Source organism: Cydia amplana, chromosome 2, assembly GCF_948474715.1.
Source record: "Cydia amplana chromosome 2, ilCydAmpl1.1, whole genome shotgun sequence".
NCBI lineage: Eukaryota > Metazoa > Arthropoda > Insecta > Lepidoptera > Tortricidae > Cydia > Cydia amplana.
Window position 1 is genome coordinate 7,705,756 of NC_086070.1, and position 17,988 is coordinate 7,723,743.

At 39.6% G+C, this 17,988-nt stretch overlaps 2 protein-coding genes across 9 annotated transcripts in view; one reads left to right on the forward strand and one right to left on the reverse strand.

The window, feature by feature from the left end:
* LOC134662019 (sex determination protein fruitless) overlaps positions 1–10,910 on the forward strand; it is an 84,635-nt gene extending 73,725 nt beyond the window's left edge. For 6 of the 8 annotated variants that reach the window (XM_063518266.1, XM_063518267.1, XM_063518270.1 and 3 more), the window contains 2 exons: positions 2,204–2,324; positions 5,236–8,746. In XM_063518266.1, coding sequence (XP_063374336.1) covers positions 2,204–2,324; positions 5,236–5,555 — 441 coding nt within the window. In that variant the 3' untranslated portion in view covers positions 5,556–8,746. Of the gene's footprint in view, positions 1–2,203; positions 2,325–3,373; positions 4,551–5,235; positions 8,747–10,290 lie in introns of those variants that run through there. The other 2 variants (XM_063518268.1, XM_063518273.1) reach the window with 2 other exon arrangements.
* Positions 10,911–16,377: 5,467 nt separating this feature from the next.
* LOC134662067 (uncharacterized) overlaps positions 16,378–17,988 on the reverse strand; it is a 40,009-nt gene continuing 38,398 nt past the window's right edge. Inside the window, exons 4-5 of the mRNA XM_063518343.1 lie at positions 17,700–17,914; positions 16,378–17,107 (exon numbers count right to left, since the gene is read on the reverse strand). Of these exons, the coding sequence (XP_063374413.1) occupies positions 16,873–17,107; positions 17,700–17,914 (450 nt within the window). The 3' untranslated portion in view covers positions 16,378–16,872. The remainder of the gene's footprint in view (positions 17,108–17,699; positions 17,915–17,988) is intronic.

Consider the following 17,988-nt stretch of genomic DNA (forward strand, 5'->3'; position numbering starts at 1 on the left):
AATATTTGATTCTTTCCCCACCGAACTTAACTCCGCGCTTAGGTGATCCGAGACGCCACACTACGACCAGACGCATCTACCGGTAACTACTCACTATACTACACGACTGATCAATTGATTCTTTCCCCACCGAACTTAACTCCGCGCTTAGGTGATCCGAGACGCCACACTACGACCAGACGCATCTACCGGTAACTACTCACTACACTACACGACTGATCAATTGATTCTTTCCCCACCGAACTTAACTCCGCACTTAGGTGATCCGAGACGCCACACTACGACCAGACGCATCTACCGGTAACTACTCACTACACTACACGACTGATCAATTGATTCTTTCCCCACCGAACTTAACTCCGCGCTTAGGTGATCCGAGACGCCACACTACGACCAGACGCATCTACCGGTAACTACTCACTACACTACACGACTGATCAATATTTGATTCTTTCCCGACCGAACTTAACTCCGCGCTTAGGTGATCCGAGACGCCACATTACGACCAGACGCATCTACCGGTAACTACTCACTACACTACACGACTGATCAATATTTGATTCTTTCCCGACCGAACTTAACTCCGCGCTTAGGTGATCCGAGACGCCACATTACGACCAGACGCATCTACCGGTAACTACTCACTACACTACACGACTGATCAATATTTGATTCTTTCCCGACCGAACTTAACTCCGCGCTTAGGTGATCCGAGACGCCACACTACGACCAGACGCATCTACCGGTAACTACTCACTACACTACACGACTGATCAATTGATTCTTTCCCCACCGAACTTAACTCCACGCTTAGGTGATCCGAGACGCCGACTCGTAATTAACCACGGCTTAAAAGGCTCAGGGCGCGCCCATATTCGGCACACAATCTGCGGCAAACCATCTGCCGTATGAGAACGCCCTATTCCAAATAATACTGCCAACTGACGGATATTGGATACCGTTAGGCGGCTGTGAACCGAATGTGAAAGTGCCCTGATCAATTTGAAATAATATTGGCCTACATGTCTATACCCTTATAACGACTGTACCTAACTGTAAAATTTTGCTTCGATTGTAAGCATGAAAAAGACAAAACTCTTCTGGCTAAATAATTATATTTACACTTTACTGCTCGTTTATTGTAGGTATTTTATTTATCATGTGACCTTGGTATTTTAAATACTAACGACCTATGGAACAACTTTTTTACACACCATTTCAAGGTTCCTATTATAAAACTTATTTATTGACATAAAAGCAGTAGTTGCTCTTTGAAATTTATTTACTCGGCTTGAAGTTGCATCGTACTAGGAAGATCTTTTTCTTCTGCTTTTATAACGAATCGAATAACTTGGTTACACTATGAATTCTGAACGTTTATTTTTGTAAATGTTAACAATTTGTCATATTCGTCAACAGAAAGGAAGGGATCAGCCTCATTTTCGAAAATTACAATTGGCATAGATCACAAAATTGTTAGAGTAAAGCAGGGCAATCCTTTCCTTGTCTGTTGGCAGAGGCCGGAGCGGCGCTCGACCGCGGGGCCGTGCTCGGCCGGCAAGCCCGCTCCTGTGGACCCGACTCAACCCTTTACCGCGCCACCCAAACCCAAACCGAACCTCGCGCCCGCCCGGAAGGGAGGGCGGTTCCGCTCCAACTGGCTCTCCCTCTACCCTTGGCTACAATATGACGAAACACAAAACACCATGTACTGTAACGTTTGCCGGAAATGGGCGCACGAACTCACCTCTAGGACCTCGTTCATTGAGGGAAACGCGAACTTCAGATTGGAAATTGTGAACCATCACGACAAGTGTAAAGCGCATAAATTTTGTCAAGAACGTGAACATACGCAAAGTCTGCCACGTAGGAACGATGCCGTTAGTTAGTGCATCTCTAGGTTTATATAACCGGTGACCGTGAGAAATATATTGGGGACTATAATTAGAACATTTAGAACGCTGTGATGTGAACGATGTTGACATTACTTTGGAAAGTGCCATTAGCAACAAACCGAAAGCATTTAAGTTATTAACAATCAATGAAAACTTCGATATAATATTAAAATAGTGATTACGATCTCAACTATTGTTTTGTTGTAAAAAACGTGGTTTATTATCAAATAGGTGGGTATTTCATATATCGTTGTGCAAAGCAGTGAATATTTAATGTTTATACATTGCACCGCGTTTTTTTTTTTCAGGGTATGGGTGTCCCGCCGGAAATGGCAGCCATGCTATCGCAGCAGCACCCGCTCAACAGCGAGGGCGGCGACAGCGACCCGCTACTGCCGCCGCACCCCGACCAGACAGACACCATCGACGGTGAGTGTCTTACTTCACCACTGCAAACCATGCGACCAACACATATACGAGTTATGACCAATATAATATCACTGATTTAAACTTTCACGATTATTACATATTATTAAATTGTACAACGAGACTTAATCGCGTATCTAAATTCTCCGAGACCACGGGGAAAACGCCGTCCTCGAAACGTCGGAGGTAAATCTTAAAAATTTTGATACGCGATTAAGTCCCGTTGTACAATTTAATAATAAATGTAATATATTTTGTTTTTCATGATAAATCAGAATTCGCATAGTTTGTGGTCGTTTTCATCATGTTGCATAGTCAAAACGAAATCATAGCCATAATTTTCATGTTCTTATTGCCAAAAAAAAAAGTAAACTTGAATAACACCAAATTTTCTCATGGACTGAAAATATGAGCTACGGTTTCAATGCTTGCTAATAACATTTTAACGCTTCCACTATCCAGGGATAGTCAAAAATATCTAGGTGTCCCAAGTATCAGTTCTCGTATACAAAAATCCATAGTGATTACATTTTAAGGACATAATATTATGTACTTAAAATCCTAGATATTATTGAATATACACTGGCGACGCATGTTATCAACCCTCGCATGCTTCACATGAACGCTTATCAATTCACTTTAATTTGCACCAACCATATAGCTTTTGGGTATCTTTTCTTTATTTATAGATTTTCTAATACTATGATGAAGAAATCGGTGTGGTAAAATATTGCTAATGGTGATTTGACGCCCCTGCCGGGGGCTTAGGGACCTGTTTTCGCAATAGGCCTTCGAAATAAATTTTGTGTTACTACTTTTAAGTATAGATCTGGAATTATCAACCTTATAAATCGCGATATAAAAGTACATTAACAATGGCAGGTCTAAATTGCATGGTCAGGAAATTAAAAAATAATGCAAAGGTTATGTTTTGTACAACGTGTGGTAAATGCATATTTGACGTAGAACAATTTGAAACGAGTGTCGGTGTGATGTGAGATCTAGCATGCCCAACGACTGACGTACAGTGAAGATATGCCATAATCTTGCAGGTGACAACCACGGCGTTGACGAAAATATTATGCCTCCAGAGTCTCAGCGAAATGTCGATTACATAGATATGTCTATTAAATCAGCGCTCAATTACCGACCTTACTCTGTTCCTGTGCCGTGTTCTGTGTGTGGTAAACTCGTTACCAATATAAAGAAACACATGAAGTCGCATAATCCCGCCCAACACAAATGTCCGTTGTGTCCCATAGTACTGACGCGCGCTGATAATCTTAAAAGGCATCTGCGCATGAAACACTGCTCGGTATTAGGGCCTAATAATTGGGCCAATATGCAAACCAAATGTGAACTTCCCTAGAACCCAGTTTTTATAGTTTTTGTTTTATTAAAACGAGTGTTAAAATAACTAATTTTATTTAGTGGTATTTGATATATGGATATTGTTAGGCTGTGACTTTATGTGGCGAAAGATTTTCGCGTAGGTGTTATTTATTACTCGGATTTTATAGCGTCTGAAAGCTTTATACTAAACCTAGATCTGTCGAAATCTCTAACTAGAATTTCCGGGTTCATCTAAAGTGCATTTAGGTACTCATTGGTTCTAACAGTTTGTAACTTAGTCTTAAGGTGTGGTGTTTTAATTCGACTCTTCTAATAATAAATCGTATAAAAGCGAAAATCTGGCAAATATTTAAAACGTGAGCATGACCGAAAATATTTTCGTATAATTATTTATAAAATAACATTAATTTGTGCGACCCAACGCTTTGAAGGTTTCAATTAAGTCCGATTTTCGCTTCGCAAAAATACTGGTTTGCTATTTACTTACCTGACTTATAATTTATAATATAATACTTTCGTGTTATCAAAATGTTTTCGACTGATCACTTGTATTATGTCTACTGTCTATAATATACCTATGTACATAATAATGTTACGTACCAGCGTACGCTGCCATTTAAACTAAAGATCTTGCACAAATCGAACATTATGATCTCTTGTTGTTCCTCGTAAAAGAAGCCGTCTGACCTAGGTACTCAACTCACTGGTCAGTTGGCGGCGAAGACTGATTTTATTATGTAATGTTGGAACATACCTCTTAATTTTAATTTATTTCGCCTTTATACAATAATGAACTGACTCCAAATGACTTAGTTTATTGTAAGTCTGTCGTTACCATGTATGTTTGTTTGTTGCAAATATATTCCTTTATTTATACCATTTCTTTTCTTTTCACTCCCACTCCATGCTTTTTATCTATCCATTCTGGCTAACCAATCTTCCTTCCTGTCTGGAATCTTCTGCGGAACATTGGGATTTCGTGAGCGATTAACATCTCATGCAACTGAATACATTAACTGACTCTAACATACACCGTTTCTTCAGTATCATTGATTCATTTATGCATGAATCTCCATTGGATAATACGATTACTTTATTAAAAAAATATGTAAATGACTTGACACTTTGGTTTCAATAACTCTTTTTAGTCTTTTGTATCCGTTATTAATGCTTTTTAAATAGTAATAGGAGAAGCATAGTACAGCGTTAACAGTCAATAACCAAGCTTGAATAGTGCTAAACTACTATAAATATTGTTTCAGTCGACCCTTGTTTTGCGTTGTTTTGAAGTTGCTATTTTACTGTTCTAATATATTGAAGTATATTTCTCTGAAATTCATTCGCATTACACGCCGAATGCTGCAGCACCAACATAGTATTATTAGATTCTGTCCCATATGCGAAAACAGCAGCATTCGAAACTAGAGATCGGCGGTCACGTCGTAAAGTAGAGACGGGCAGTTGGCACTGTGGCATGTCGCCGTGTGGTGCGAAGGACGAGACGGGGCGGGCGGGCCTCGGGGCCGTGTCTCGGGCTGGAGTGACGGCTCGCTGGTTGCAGGCTCGAAGGGCTGGCACATGCGGCTGACGTTCGAGCGCGTGGCGGGCGCGCTCAACCTGCACCGCTGCAAGCTGTGCGGCAAGGTGGTGACGCACATCCGCAACCACTACCACGTGCACTTCCCGGGCCGGTTCGAGTGCCCGCTGTGCCGCGCCACGTACACGCGCTCCGACAACCTGCGCACGCACTGCAAGTTCAAGCACCCGGCGTACAACCCGGACACGCGCAAGTTCGAGCCGCCGACCGCGCCGCTGCCGCCGGGGCTGCCGGCGCCGCCGCCGCCGCTGTTCGCCAACCACCTGGACGCGGGCTTCGACTGATTGTCCATGTACTGGCTCGGCCTCGACGCTCTGTGAGCGCGAGCCCGCCGCCAGTCCAGACTTTACCGTTGTTGATGTGTCAAAATTTTAACGGACCGTCTCGAGTCGAAACTATTTCCTATTTAGGATTAAGCTGAAGTGCTATTACTTAAGCGGGCCTTAATGTTGAGTTCTTATTGTAGCTCGTTCGTGGCGAGCGATTCGTTTAGTATTGTCTCGGTTGTGCATTTGACTTGCCCCAGTGTGACCTTACGCGTTCCGCGTGAGGAGCGTACCTATCGGTCTATATAACAGAGTGGATCACTCGAAGTGTAGGTATATAAGTAGGTAAGCTAATATTTCTATACCAATTGCTATACGGGAACGGGCAAAAGCAATAATAATATGATGTTAATTTTATTACCATATTATTTTTTATATTGTATCGATAGGAATCTTAAGCTATTATATCGGGTAGCGGTGCGACCGCGAGTGATGCTGGCCGTAAGCCGTAACGGGCCCCCTCGGCCGCTCTTCTTGTTATATTTATTCATTAGAAGGGGCTCTCAGCCCCGTAGCTAATTGTATTTGTGTTATATACATCCTACGCGCGGAGTGAACGACAACTAAACGGGATGCGAGGACTGGCAAGAGATTGTGATCCGTCGTTGGTCAACGACATATAAATAATGACTGAATCTCAGTGTAGATGCATTTGTAACTCTATGAGGCCTTTGCAAGATGGATATTATTAAGGATTTGTGATGTATTAACGGATAGCGCCTAAGGAAACATACGAAAAGATTTTTATACTAGACTATAGTTGATCTATTTACGGAGATTGTTTTTTATACTTAGATATATCGTATTGTCTGATTTAATATACTTTTATATTTACATTTATATACGATATATATATTATATATTTTATTTTGATTTATTGGTGTTGTTTGTTTTTATGGATTGAACATGTAACAAGATGGGTTTCGATTACCTGTATTGACTTGACGGTTAGACGTAGTGTAATGAATTGATGATGTTAACGTATTGATTATTTTATCGTCGGTAGGAGTTACAGTTTAGTTGATGTAACGGGCGGGCCGCGGCCCGCTCACGTGTGATCGCCTGATCGGTGCTTGGGGTCAAAGACCTCTTTCAATTACTTTAAGATAGGAACGTTTCGAGGTTGCGCATTTAGTAACTAATATTGGAATTCTACGATTGGGACTAACCTAGCATGTATGTATGTATTTTCAATTAAGATTTAAGATTGTTACATTTTTAGCTAAACACTTAGAGTGGTACGGTAACTGAAATGTGATAAAAAGGAATGGTGCTAGAACCAAGAGTGTTAACACGCTACGATTCGACTCCTATTATAGAACCTATGATTAACGTTTTAATGATTAGTTATTTTGCATTAACGTAACGTAAGGCATCTAGCATCCGATAGAGGTCGCATCCGTCAGCAGACGGGCAGGGCGCGCGCGCCGGCTCTAGAGATTACAGTATCACTCGTCATTTTCACCTAAGTTTTCAGATATCTTAAAATTTACTAATATAAATTAGAATGATAAGACACCGGTTTTAAAAATTCTGATTATAAGTGTCATCAAAATTTCAAACGGTGTATGTAATATCCGCATCCAAATGAAATCCGTGATCGTATCCCATAACTATGAGGTGGCGACGCTGTTAAGTAGCTGTGAACATGCAATTTCACTTGTGCAATTTTTTTAAATAGTCATAATTCATAGCTAGATATACAATTGTCTATTGAATATAAGGGGCCCACTTGAATTATAAGTACTAAGCTCCCCATCTTCCACGATGACATTACTCATAGTAAGTTACTCACCAAATATTTCTTCCTCAAAGATTTATTTCTCATTTTAAGAGTTTGTTGTTTAAAGTTTATTATATTATATTTTACCTCTCATTATATTTTATACCGTGGGCGCTTATTATTTGATAGCATTTCATACTCAGTGCAATATTACTAGTTATTTAATTACGTAACCAAACTAAAGGATATTTTAAAATGTAATTAATGTCTTCGGAAGAGAGTTACTACCTATTTGTATATTTACATAAGTGAACTCCTAATTTCTATTTCTACCTGACGAAACAGTTTGGGTTACGGTGATGTACATGTTTTATAGCTGGTAATATTAATGATTTGCTTGTTTACCTCTGCCAATCGTAATAGTTACGTACTGTTAATAATTTATTCGCGCAAGTTAGTGTATTGTTGGTTGGTTGAACAGATCATAGCTATCCGGCGGGGTCCATCGCGTCCATGCGTGTCTGATCTCCCTTTGCATTCGACTCGGCGTTCGCTGCAATACTCGCGAATGCCTTTTACATAAGTATATAATAACTATCGAGACCAATTTTATAAACGACCTTGCTGTAGCAAACGGTCGAGTGGTAACGTAGATATTTTAGATGAATTAGGTTAGGATACTATGATAGTGTCTGGCCCGAACATTTCGGAGTATCACATCGTTTGGTTCAGAAAATATCTACCTTTGATCTCTTTTCAGCTTTCAGAAAGTGTGCAACTTAAATACTACTTATTTACTTATGGAGACCACGTAATCGGACTTAATGAAAGCTAAATTATGCCATACGGAATTTATACATAAGGTTAACGAATTACTAAAATTAGTCTTATGAAAATGAAGGTCTTGAGGACCTAGTCACTTATTTGGCCAATTGAATATTCCAATTTATTGTATATTAAAATAAAAATTTACACATTATTATCACGAGGATGTGATCTTATCATTTAAAATTCAATGGAGTGCAGGATGAGCTATACGGTTATTGTCAGGATAGCAATGGTCTAGTTATGTTTATTTTGTTCTTTATAACATTAGCAAATTTGTTATAGTGTCGTATATCACAATAGTGTAATAGGCCGGGGGCGTCAAATCGTGTCCTAACAGCTGATTCGTCAGACTTGTTATATTTTTACATGAGATTTTATGAACGATTTGTTGTTTATGAATATTTTGTTTGATGTCTTGGTTTGATGCCTCCATATACAGTTTAATTTAAATTATTTTGTTTTATGCAAGCAGTTAATGCAAATTATTATTTTTCACATTGTTTGATGTTATGTAATGCAATTTTAACATGTTGCAAACTCCTGCATTTATCTGTTGTATTTATTACTAATTTTTACATTAAATTGTGGTATGTTACAATCCGTGTAGTTTCAGTATGTTGACACATTCCCCCCACTGGTCACTTGGTCAGTTCGTACAGCCATGCTATCTATTCACTACTCGATTAAACTGGTTCGCTGTGATGAGGGCTTGGTTTTCATTTGACACCGTACCGTATGCTGCCTATCTACAGCGTCGCATTGTATTAAGGTCTCTGCCCACTACACCGTATCATACCATGACCGTAGTAGGAACGTGTCAGGCAAAAAAATATTCTTTGTATTAAAAAGTATGAGACTATGCCCACTAGCCCGTTCCGTCACCGACCATACCCGTAGCGTGCCATGCACGGACCGTCAAAAATTGTCGGCGAGGATATTTTGCCGGTGCCGAAACGCTACGTGCATGGCACGCAACGTTGCCAGAACGGTGCGTGCAGGCGGCGAAACGGTGAGCATACGGGTTATAACCACGTATGGTGACCGTTCTAAGCCCGTCATAAATGCGTTGCCGTATCTGTTGCTCGCTCTTACCAGTATGACAACCATTCGCTCGCTCTTTCTGACGAGTCTGGCTCTCGCGAATAAAACGCGGGTACTAAGGGGATGAAACGCGGATGCTACGGGGATTATAGGAGGATGCTATGGGAATGATACGCAGTTACTACGGGCACTAAACCCGTTATGCACGGATATGAAACGATGTGTACACGGTGTAGTGGGCATAGTAGTCCGTGTCGCGTTACATTCCGTGCTTGACACGTTTATAGCATGGTCATGGTATGATACGGTGTAGTGGGCAGAGACCTTTAGAAGACAACAACATTAGAACTTGACGCTGTACCTACGCAGCGTGTGGCGTCAACCGCAGACCAAGGCCCGAATGTTAAAACCCGAACCCGAAATCGCTTGCCGTGCACGGTCTATTAGCCACCAGAGACTATAGGTACATTTTCAAAGTGTCTCATGGGAATTAACCATTTCCCCAGGTCAAATTTGACGTGATATCGTTCTAAATAAAAGCACCTAGTTAATGTCTAGGAGAGTTTTCAGATCGTAAAATATGATGGGTACTTTATTCCGATATCATTTGCTTCCTGTCTTTTTTGTCCGTTATTTAATATACATATTATGAAGGCCCAAGATGGCGCCCTTATCACCAACATACATACCTATTATAATATTAACAAAGAGAAAAATAGATTTGAACTTTTAAACGCTTGTTGTATTATATTATAAGGATGCAAACCATTGCGCCTAGAAAGGCAATCAACATTTGACAGCATAAAGATAGAAGCTACTCAGTATTTTACTTGATACGGCGTTTAAAATATTAATTAAACCGAAACTTGTACACATTGCGATGACGCCGGTTGTACTTAATGGCCTGGCAGATTTCCAGGCGTGTCCCTTAAGACCGGTTGTTTAAATTTAAACGAAAAAAAAATCGAGGTGCTGGTGTCATTTATCTTTGTAGATGCAACACGTCCCTACGATTGACTTTAGCTTAAAAGTGTAAGTTAAAAAGTTGTCGTCGTACTAAAACGCCAGGTATGGTAGTGAGATGGAGGCGGGTTGTTGCAGAGCGGCTGCACGCTGCGGTGTCTGCGCCGGCGCCGCAGTACTCGTACCACAGCATGTTCGTCGCGGCGGCCGAGAGCGCCGCGCTCTGGCGCTGCAAGTCCTGCGGCAAGGAGGTCTCCAACCGCTGGCACCACTTCCACTCGCACACCGCGCAGCGCTCGCTGTGCCCCTACTGCCCGGCCACCTACAGCCGCATCGATACGCTGCGCTCTCATCTGCGTCTCAAGCATGCCGCCTTGCTGCTCAAACACTAAATCTATCATTCGACCGAGGTGGACCGTCACCTACACGAACGCGACCCGACCCCTGCTTTGCTCTATATGTGACCACGAATTTAAGGCGTATACCATCGATGTTGATGTGATGGCTCGTTTTATCGTTATACTTTCGTAGATAGTACCTATTGATGTTGAACATGCATTTTGCATTGTAACGTAAGTAGGTAATACATATACCGCACGTTTTGTGCGTTTTATTGCTCTATGTACTAGGTAAGGTTTCGTTTTAATATGCTTTTATAAACAGGGTAAATTATACATTACGTGGGTTGTCCTGATGAAACTTTAGATTGTAAAATTAAGTTGCACTAGTTTGTGCACATAATTATAATTATCTATCGTGGGACATCTGTCCCAGGTATCTATCTACCTAGATAGGTATAGGTAGGTTTCATGCTAACCAACCATTCTGAAGTATTGTATTCAGATTGTAACTTTCATGATGCGATACACATTAAACCCAGTCAGTTCGAATCGAACGTACGTTTATATCATTAACGTTATGTACTGCATGTTATCTTCAATTATTATTTTTTATGTAAAATTCAAGATTTCATCGCAGCATAATTTAACGAACCTATTGCATTTAGAGAAATTTTCTTATATGGAGCGCCATTTTACTTACTGATCCGGCGCGGCGTAGCCGAGTGCAACAAGATCAGGTTCCATGTACCTACTAATAAATCACTAGAACGATGGTGTTTTTACGATTATAATTTAATTTACATGTTATAGGAACATTAAATACAATCAGTGTCAAACAATTACGTAATGATCAACAGTAGGTATCTAGGAAATACAATAGATGTAAGGGAAAGTAAGGCTTAACACCTCAAGACTGAAATGGAAACAACTTGTGATTGAAGTAAATGTTATGAAGCGTGATCTGACTGTAAATAAATATACAAAAATTGTACTTTTCGTAGTACTAAGGATTTAGATAGAAAATATTCAGGAAATGCGCGTCTAAATTCGAAAGTACCTAAATCGGCCGAGGGCCGCTTGCTTCGAAAATTAATGAATCTCTGTCTTAATAAAATTTGTCCCAAAAGATATTTTTGTATAAGCATTGTGAGCAAGTGACGCAATGTATTTAAAGTAAAATGTTTACACTAGCAGTAATGGTTGTAACTAGTATTGGTCATTGTATGACAAACGTGTCCAACGTCAGTTTTCGTGTATAAACACATTTACATATATGTAATTCTCATGTAATTACCTACTTATCAGCCATCGTAATTTACAGTATCGAGTACCTAGTTAAGTAAATGTTTAAATTAAGAATGTAATAACTTTCGCAGAATTCATATGCAGACCAGACAAAGAATCATTAATAATAGGTACCTATTGTTATTCCTCCATTCCATTCCAATTTTCATATTGTTTTATTCCAATCACTACACTACACTGTCAATAGTAATGCCATTCTTACTGTAAGTAAGTAATCTGTTCAGAGTGCGTAGCCAACGTGCCAATCGTTAGCGCTCCGTAGCGAACGAAACGCAATTGTCAATATCGCAGTAATGTGGAAGAGTGATAAAGATGACTGACTACGCTACGGAGCGTTAACGATTGGCAAGTTGGCTACGCACAATGGGTGCCTAGTCAAGATGCCAATCGTTTGCGCCGCAGCGAACGATAGGTCTGTACGCTAATATATTTCTGTCGCTCTAATTTGGAAGAGTGATAAGAGTTAGATAGTTTCGTTCGCTACGGCGTAAATGATTGGCATTTTGTAAAAGGCCCTCTGAAATTTGTCGAGTTGCCGTACACTGGATGTGGTAGGAAGAAATTAACGTTTTATCTGTAGGTAGTATGTTTAATTTGTTATCAAGTAGGGAATTACAATAGCTGTGTCGAATTTCCTTTACATAATCGTTGACTCGGAATGTGATGTTATGCTCGTTTTATCTTCTCATAATAAATAGCGCAAGAATTTGGTACATACGTGTAAATAAATTCATCTTTCATTCATTACTTACGTTGTTGTTTCAATTTATGTACCTGAGTTAGTTTAGCAATTAACTACCTACTTTTTGAAGTGAAAACTTCTTTAGCGGCGCTGTGCACTTTTTGTAATGGGAAAAAATGTTAAACTCGTAACAGGGGTCACGTGACCGTAAGACGTAAGAAGGACACGTGACCTGATCGAAAAACTTACTTCAATGTCATTGAGTTTTTCTTTATTGATTTAAATGCCATCTAGTGATTTTCCCTCTGAGTGGTATTAATATAACTCGAGTACTAACAGTGATGTGCTTAGGGGTTTCAAGTAATGCGACGAAATAACGCTAGATGGCGTTAACCTCAATTATAGGTACATAGTGCTGCAGACATTTTGCAATAGTGATTGAGTTTTCACTTCTGCCGGCACTCCCTGAGTGCAACCCGTTGTTTTTTTATTTATATATATGCCTTATCAAAATTTAGCTTTTTAAATACTACCTACAAGATGGGCTCCAAAGCTCCAATAACTACTACCGACTAATTTTAACCACGTCTTGAGGTACGTTGTATGTAATACAGTTAATATTTTCTTTGGGTTGGTGTGGTGAACAATTTTGCGTTTCACTCGGAGGGCAAAATTTGTTTAAACCCTCGGATCTTTCGCTTGCTCGGGTAGGTATAAATATTAGCAGGGTTATACAACAACTTTGCCCACTTCTAAAATAAATACCTAACTATTATGTTATTTATAATATTGCTTATTAGGTACCAATGTCAATATTAAGGTGGCATTATTCACCTATTATGAAAAGGCATAACATTTAATAACACAATTTATTGCACAAAATATAAAGTAAAATAGCTTAGGAGCGCTAAATAATAGCTTAAAAGGAGTTCTCTGCATCTCTCGGAATCATACAGCTTAATCACAATGATTAAGATTTGTTTTTATTAACAAGGGCAGGCAGGGGCGTATTTACCCTAGGGCCAAGGGGGCCATGGCCCGGGGCGGCAGGCCTCGGGGGGGCGGCGAAGCCGCCCCCTCTTGGTGCTTTTTCTGGGCGCCTTTTATAATCAAACTTAGCTATATTTTTTATTATATTTTAATTGACATTTAAATTAATAAACAAACGAACGCTTCAAACCCCACCAATTGCTTAAAATATCTACCTAACAACAAGTACCTAAATTAAGCAACATTTTCGTTCAAGAAGTATTAGTACGGCGTAACTAAAATAAAATGTGACTCTGGCAACCAAACCGTGTTAATGAAAAATGAAGCTAGGGTTGATTAAACAGCTAAATTCCCTGGAAACGGCCATCTTGTCAGAATTTTGGGGAGCTACTTTGAAGCAATTTAACATAGCTTCAAAAGTTCTGCAAGGAGTTGACTCAGACCTGGAGGTTGTTTCTAACCTTTATGACTCCTTAATTAAATTTATTCAAACTAAAAGAGAATGTTTTGACGAGTTTGAAGAGGCAGGTAAAAAGAAATCAACCGAAGACTACAAGCACAACCAAAAAAGAGTTATCAAGAGGAAAAAACGTGATGGCGAGAGTCGCGAAGAAGAAGTGTTACTTACTACAGGGACGTGACCACTTTCGACTCAATAAGTACCTTTTTCCCAATTTGTGATCAATTGTTAGCCGAGTTGAGGAAGCGCAAAACGTCATACGACGTAGTGACGGCCAATTTTGTCTTCTTAGGTAAATTAGACAATGTCTGAGGCAGAAGTTAGGAGTGCCGTAAACCTTCAAACAGTATACCCGTTAGATCTCGCGGTAGACCTACAAGAGGAATGTGTTTTATTAAAACATTTTTTGACCGCCTACGAAAATAAAATAAGCTTAAGGCAACTAAGCTTAGGTACTCATAAAAAATAAGGGCCTTAAAGAAGCATTCCGATATGTAGAAATTGCATTGCGCATTTTTCTTTGCACCGCAGTAACTAATTGCAGTGCAGAACGATCATTTTCTGCACTCAAAAGAATAAAAAAGCGGCCAAGTGCGAGTCGGACTCGCCCATGAAGGGTTCCGTATTTAGGCGATTTATGACGTATTAAAAAAAAACTACTTACTAGATCTCGTTCAATTCAAACCAATTTTCGGTGGAAGTTTACATGGTAATGTACATCATATATTTTTTTTAGTTTTATCATTCTGTTATTTTAGAAGTTACAGGGGGGGGGGACACACATTTTACCACTTTGGAAGTGTCTCTCGCGCAAACTATTCAGTTTAGAAAAAAATGATATTAGAAATCTCAATATCATTTTTGAAGACCTATCCATAGATACCCCACACGTATGGGTTTGATGAAAAAAAAAAATTTTGAGTTTCAGTTCTAAGTATGGGGAACCCCAAAAATTTATTGTTTTTTTTCTATTTTTGTGTGAAAATCTTAATGCGGTTCACAGAATACATCTACTTACCAAGTTTCAACAGTATAGTTCTTATAGTTTCGGAGAAAAGTGACTGTGACATACGGACGGACAGACAGACAGACATGACGAATCTATAAGGGTTCCGTTTTTTGCCATTTGGCTACGGAACCCTAAAAATTATCTACGTTCCACTTGACAGCGAAGAGCGCCTGAATAGCTTAGCTCGTCTTAATATAGAAGCTGAGCTGACAAACGTTTAAATTACGACAGCGTCATTGATGATTTTGTCAACCAATTTGTACATAGGAAAACAATATAAATGCCTATGTGAGTAAATGGTAAATGTTTCTTTTTTTTTTTATTTCACACCCCAAAGGTACTTGTTGCAGGTTTTTTTTTCTTAAGTAAAATACTTTTTTCTACTCCCGTACTTTTATTTGTTATTTAAAGGGTCGTGCACACACCTTTAAAACCCTACCATATATAGCTGGTCAACCAAATCTTGTCAGTAAAAAAAGGCGCGAAATTCAAATTTTCTATGAGACGATATCCCTTTGCGCCTACATTTTTCAAATTATAGTTATCAAGACAAGTCTTTAGTCTATTCCCCAAAAAAGAATTAGTGCATACACGCAGTATCTTTTTGGCGATTTTACGATACTTCGTGTAATGACCACTTAAAAAATATTGAATGAAATACAGTGTTGCCAACCTTATTTTAAATGTCATCTCTGACAAATAAGTGAACCATAGACATGTTTTTTTTTTATTTAATTCATTCATTCATTCTTTTCCCGCCCGTACCCTCCATTTTTGCTATTTCTTGAATTAAAAATATTTGTTAAATTTACAATTTTATTTCAAACTAAGTGCTTGGTCGTAGAAAAAGTATTGTATGCAACGTTGTTTAACTGAGTCAAAAAATACTCGTGGCGCCTTTATTAACAATTTTCGGCTTCACCTCAAATTGTTACTCACGCGACGCCACAGTTAAACAACGTTGCATACAATACTTTTTCTACGACCAAGCACTTTTAAATAAAATTGTAAATTTAACAAATATTTTTAATTCAAGAAGTATTTAGCAAAGATGGAGGGTACGGGCGGGAAAAGAATGAATGAATGAATGAAATTAAAAAAAAAACATGTCTATGGTTCACTTATTTGTCAGAGATGACATTTAAAATAAGGTTGGCAACACTGTATTTCATTCAATATTTTTTAAGTGGTCATTACACAAAGTATCGTAAAATCGCCAAAAAGATACTGCGTGTATGCACAAATTCTTTTTTGGGGAATAGACTTGTCTTGACAACTATAAGGTAGGGTTTTAAAGGTGTGTGCACGACCCTTTAAATGACAAATAAAAGTACGGGAGTAGAAAAAATACTATATCGTCACTGATGAAGGGGGGCGGCAAAACAAAATGGCCCGGGGCGCCAAATTTGTAAATACGCCTCTGAGGGCAGGCTATAGCGCTAATTATAATCAGTAACTAAATAAAATACGATTAAATATTTACCTAGCTATACAAAAATTACCACATTTATAATATAACTACTCATTCACATACACGCACAACACAGTAAAACACATACACAGTCAATTTCCTAATGCCATTTAGCTCTGAATATCCGAATTAAACATGGCAAAATATGGCAAGTTTAATTCCTTAAATTATTGTCACCGCAGCAAACTTATTCAAATATAAATATTAACTTAGTCAAATGGCAAATCATAATGTCTAATTATTGACCTTCAAGCATATTTGACTACAATGCTAAAATGATTTACGCAATACGCGTATAGATATTAGTAAAACTGATGAGTCTAGCTCTATCACAGTCTATGACGCCTAGCCTACCTATCGCGTCTATTAATATTCGGCGCAAGGCAAGGTCATTGTTCTGACGGACCTTGGGTAAAAATACTAAAAATGCTGCAAAATTTAGTGAGTCGGTTACTGTTAGCACTATTCCTCTAGCCTCTGGACATTGCCGCTGCTGCCCGGCGAGGCCACGATGACGCTTGGCTCGCTTACGCTAACTTCACTCTTGTCTGTTTGCTCCTCGCTCTCGTCTGAACTTTTCTCGCTCGATTCCTCGGTGGACACGTTCTCGTCGGAATCGATTTTCTCGGATGCTGTGCTCTTGTTTTTGTTTTTCTTGAACTGCTCTTCCATTTCTTTAAACTTCAGTGTAAGGTATCTGAAATAAGAACAACCCGTTGTAGGTAAGTCTTATTTTCAAATCGGGTGTAAATATTAGTGTCATAGGCAAAATGTAGGTAGGTATACTGCAGTAAGTCCGTTGAATTATGATTTCTGGAGTCAAAAATACAAAAGTAAGGGTGCAATTCTGTTTTAGGAAAAGTTACAGGTGAATTGTTGTTTAGGTTAGTAAGACCCACTTGCACCATCTCAGTAACCCGGGGTTAAGCGGTTAAACCGTTAACCCAGTGTCAAATTGTACTGGTAACCATGGTAACTCCAGGTTTAACCGGTTAACCCCGAGTTTGTGGAACGGTGCAAGTGGGCCAGATTAGATACAATATACCTACTATAAGGAATTAGGTACCTACCTACCTACTACCACTCCATATGCGATGATATCGCAACAATTCTTATTGCAAAATCTTGTTAACTAGTGGTCCACTGTAGTGTTCAGAGATCTTGGGTGAGTGCGGCATGTGTACCTACTTAATGTCTCTACAAGCGTCGCGTTGTGGGCGCTCAGCGCACGTTAAACGACCAGCACGGTGAGCGCGGCTTTAGAAGCAGTCTACGGTGTGACATCTTACTTGTCGACTAGGGGCCCGCTGTAGTCCTCGGGGAACTTGGGCGAGTGCGGCAGGATGTATTTGTAGAGGCTCTCGTTGAGCACGTAGAGCTGCGTCGTGGACGCGCAGCGCACGTTGAACCACCAGTCGCACGTGAGTGCGGCCTGAGAGAAGATCGTGCCATTGGGGCACAGGAACGACGCCTGCCCGCCGTTCAGGTCGCAATAGTGCCACACCTGGAAGTATTTGTGTAAAAACATAACATTAAATCCAGCTTAGTCGAGCACATGTTGTAAATCAGACTTACAGT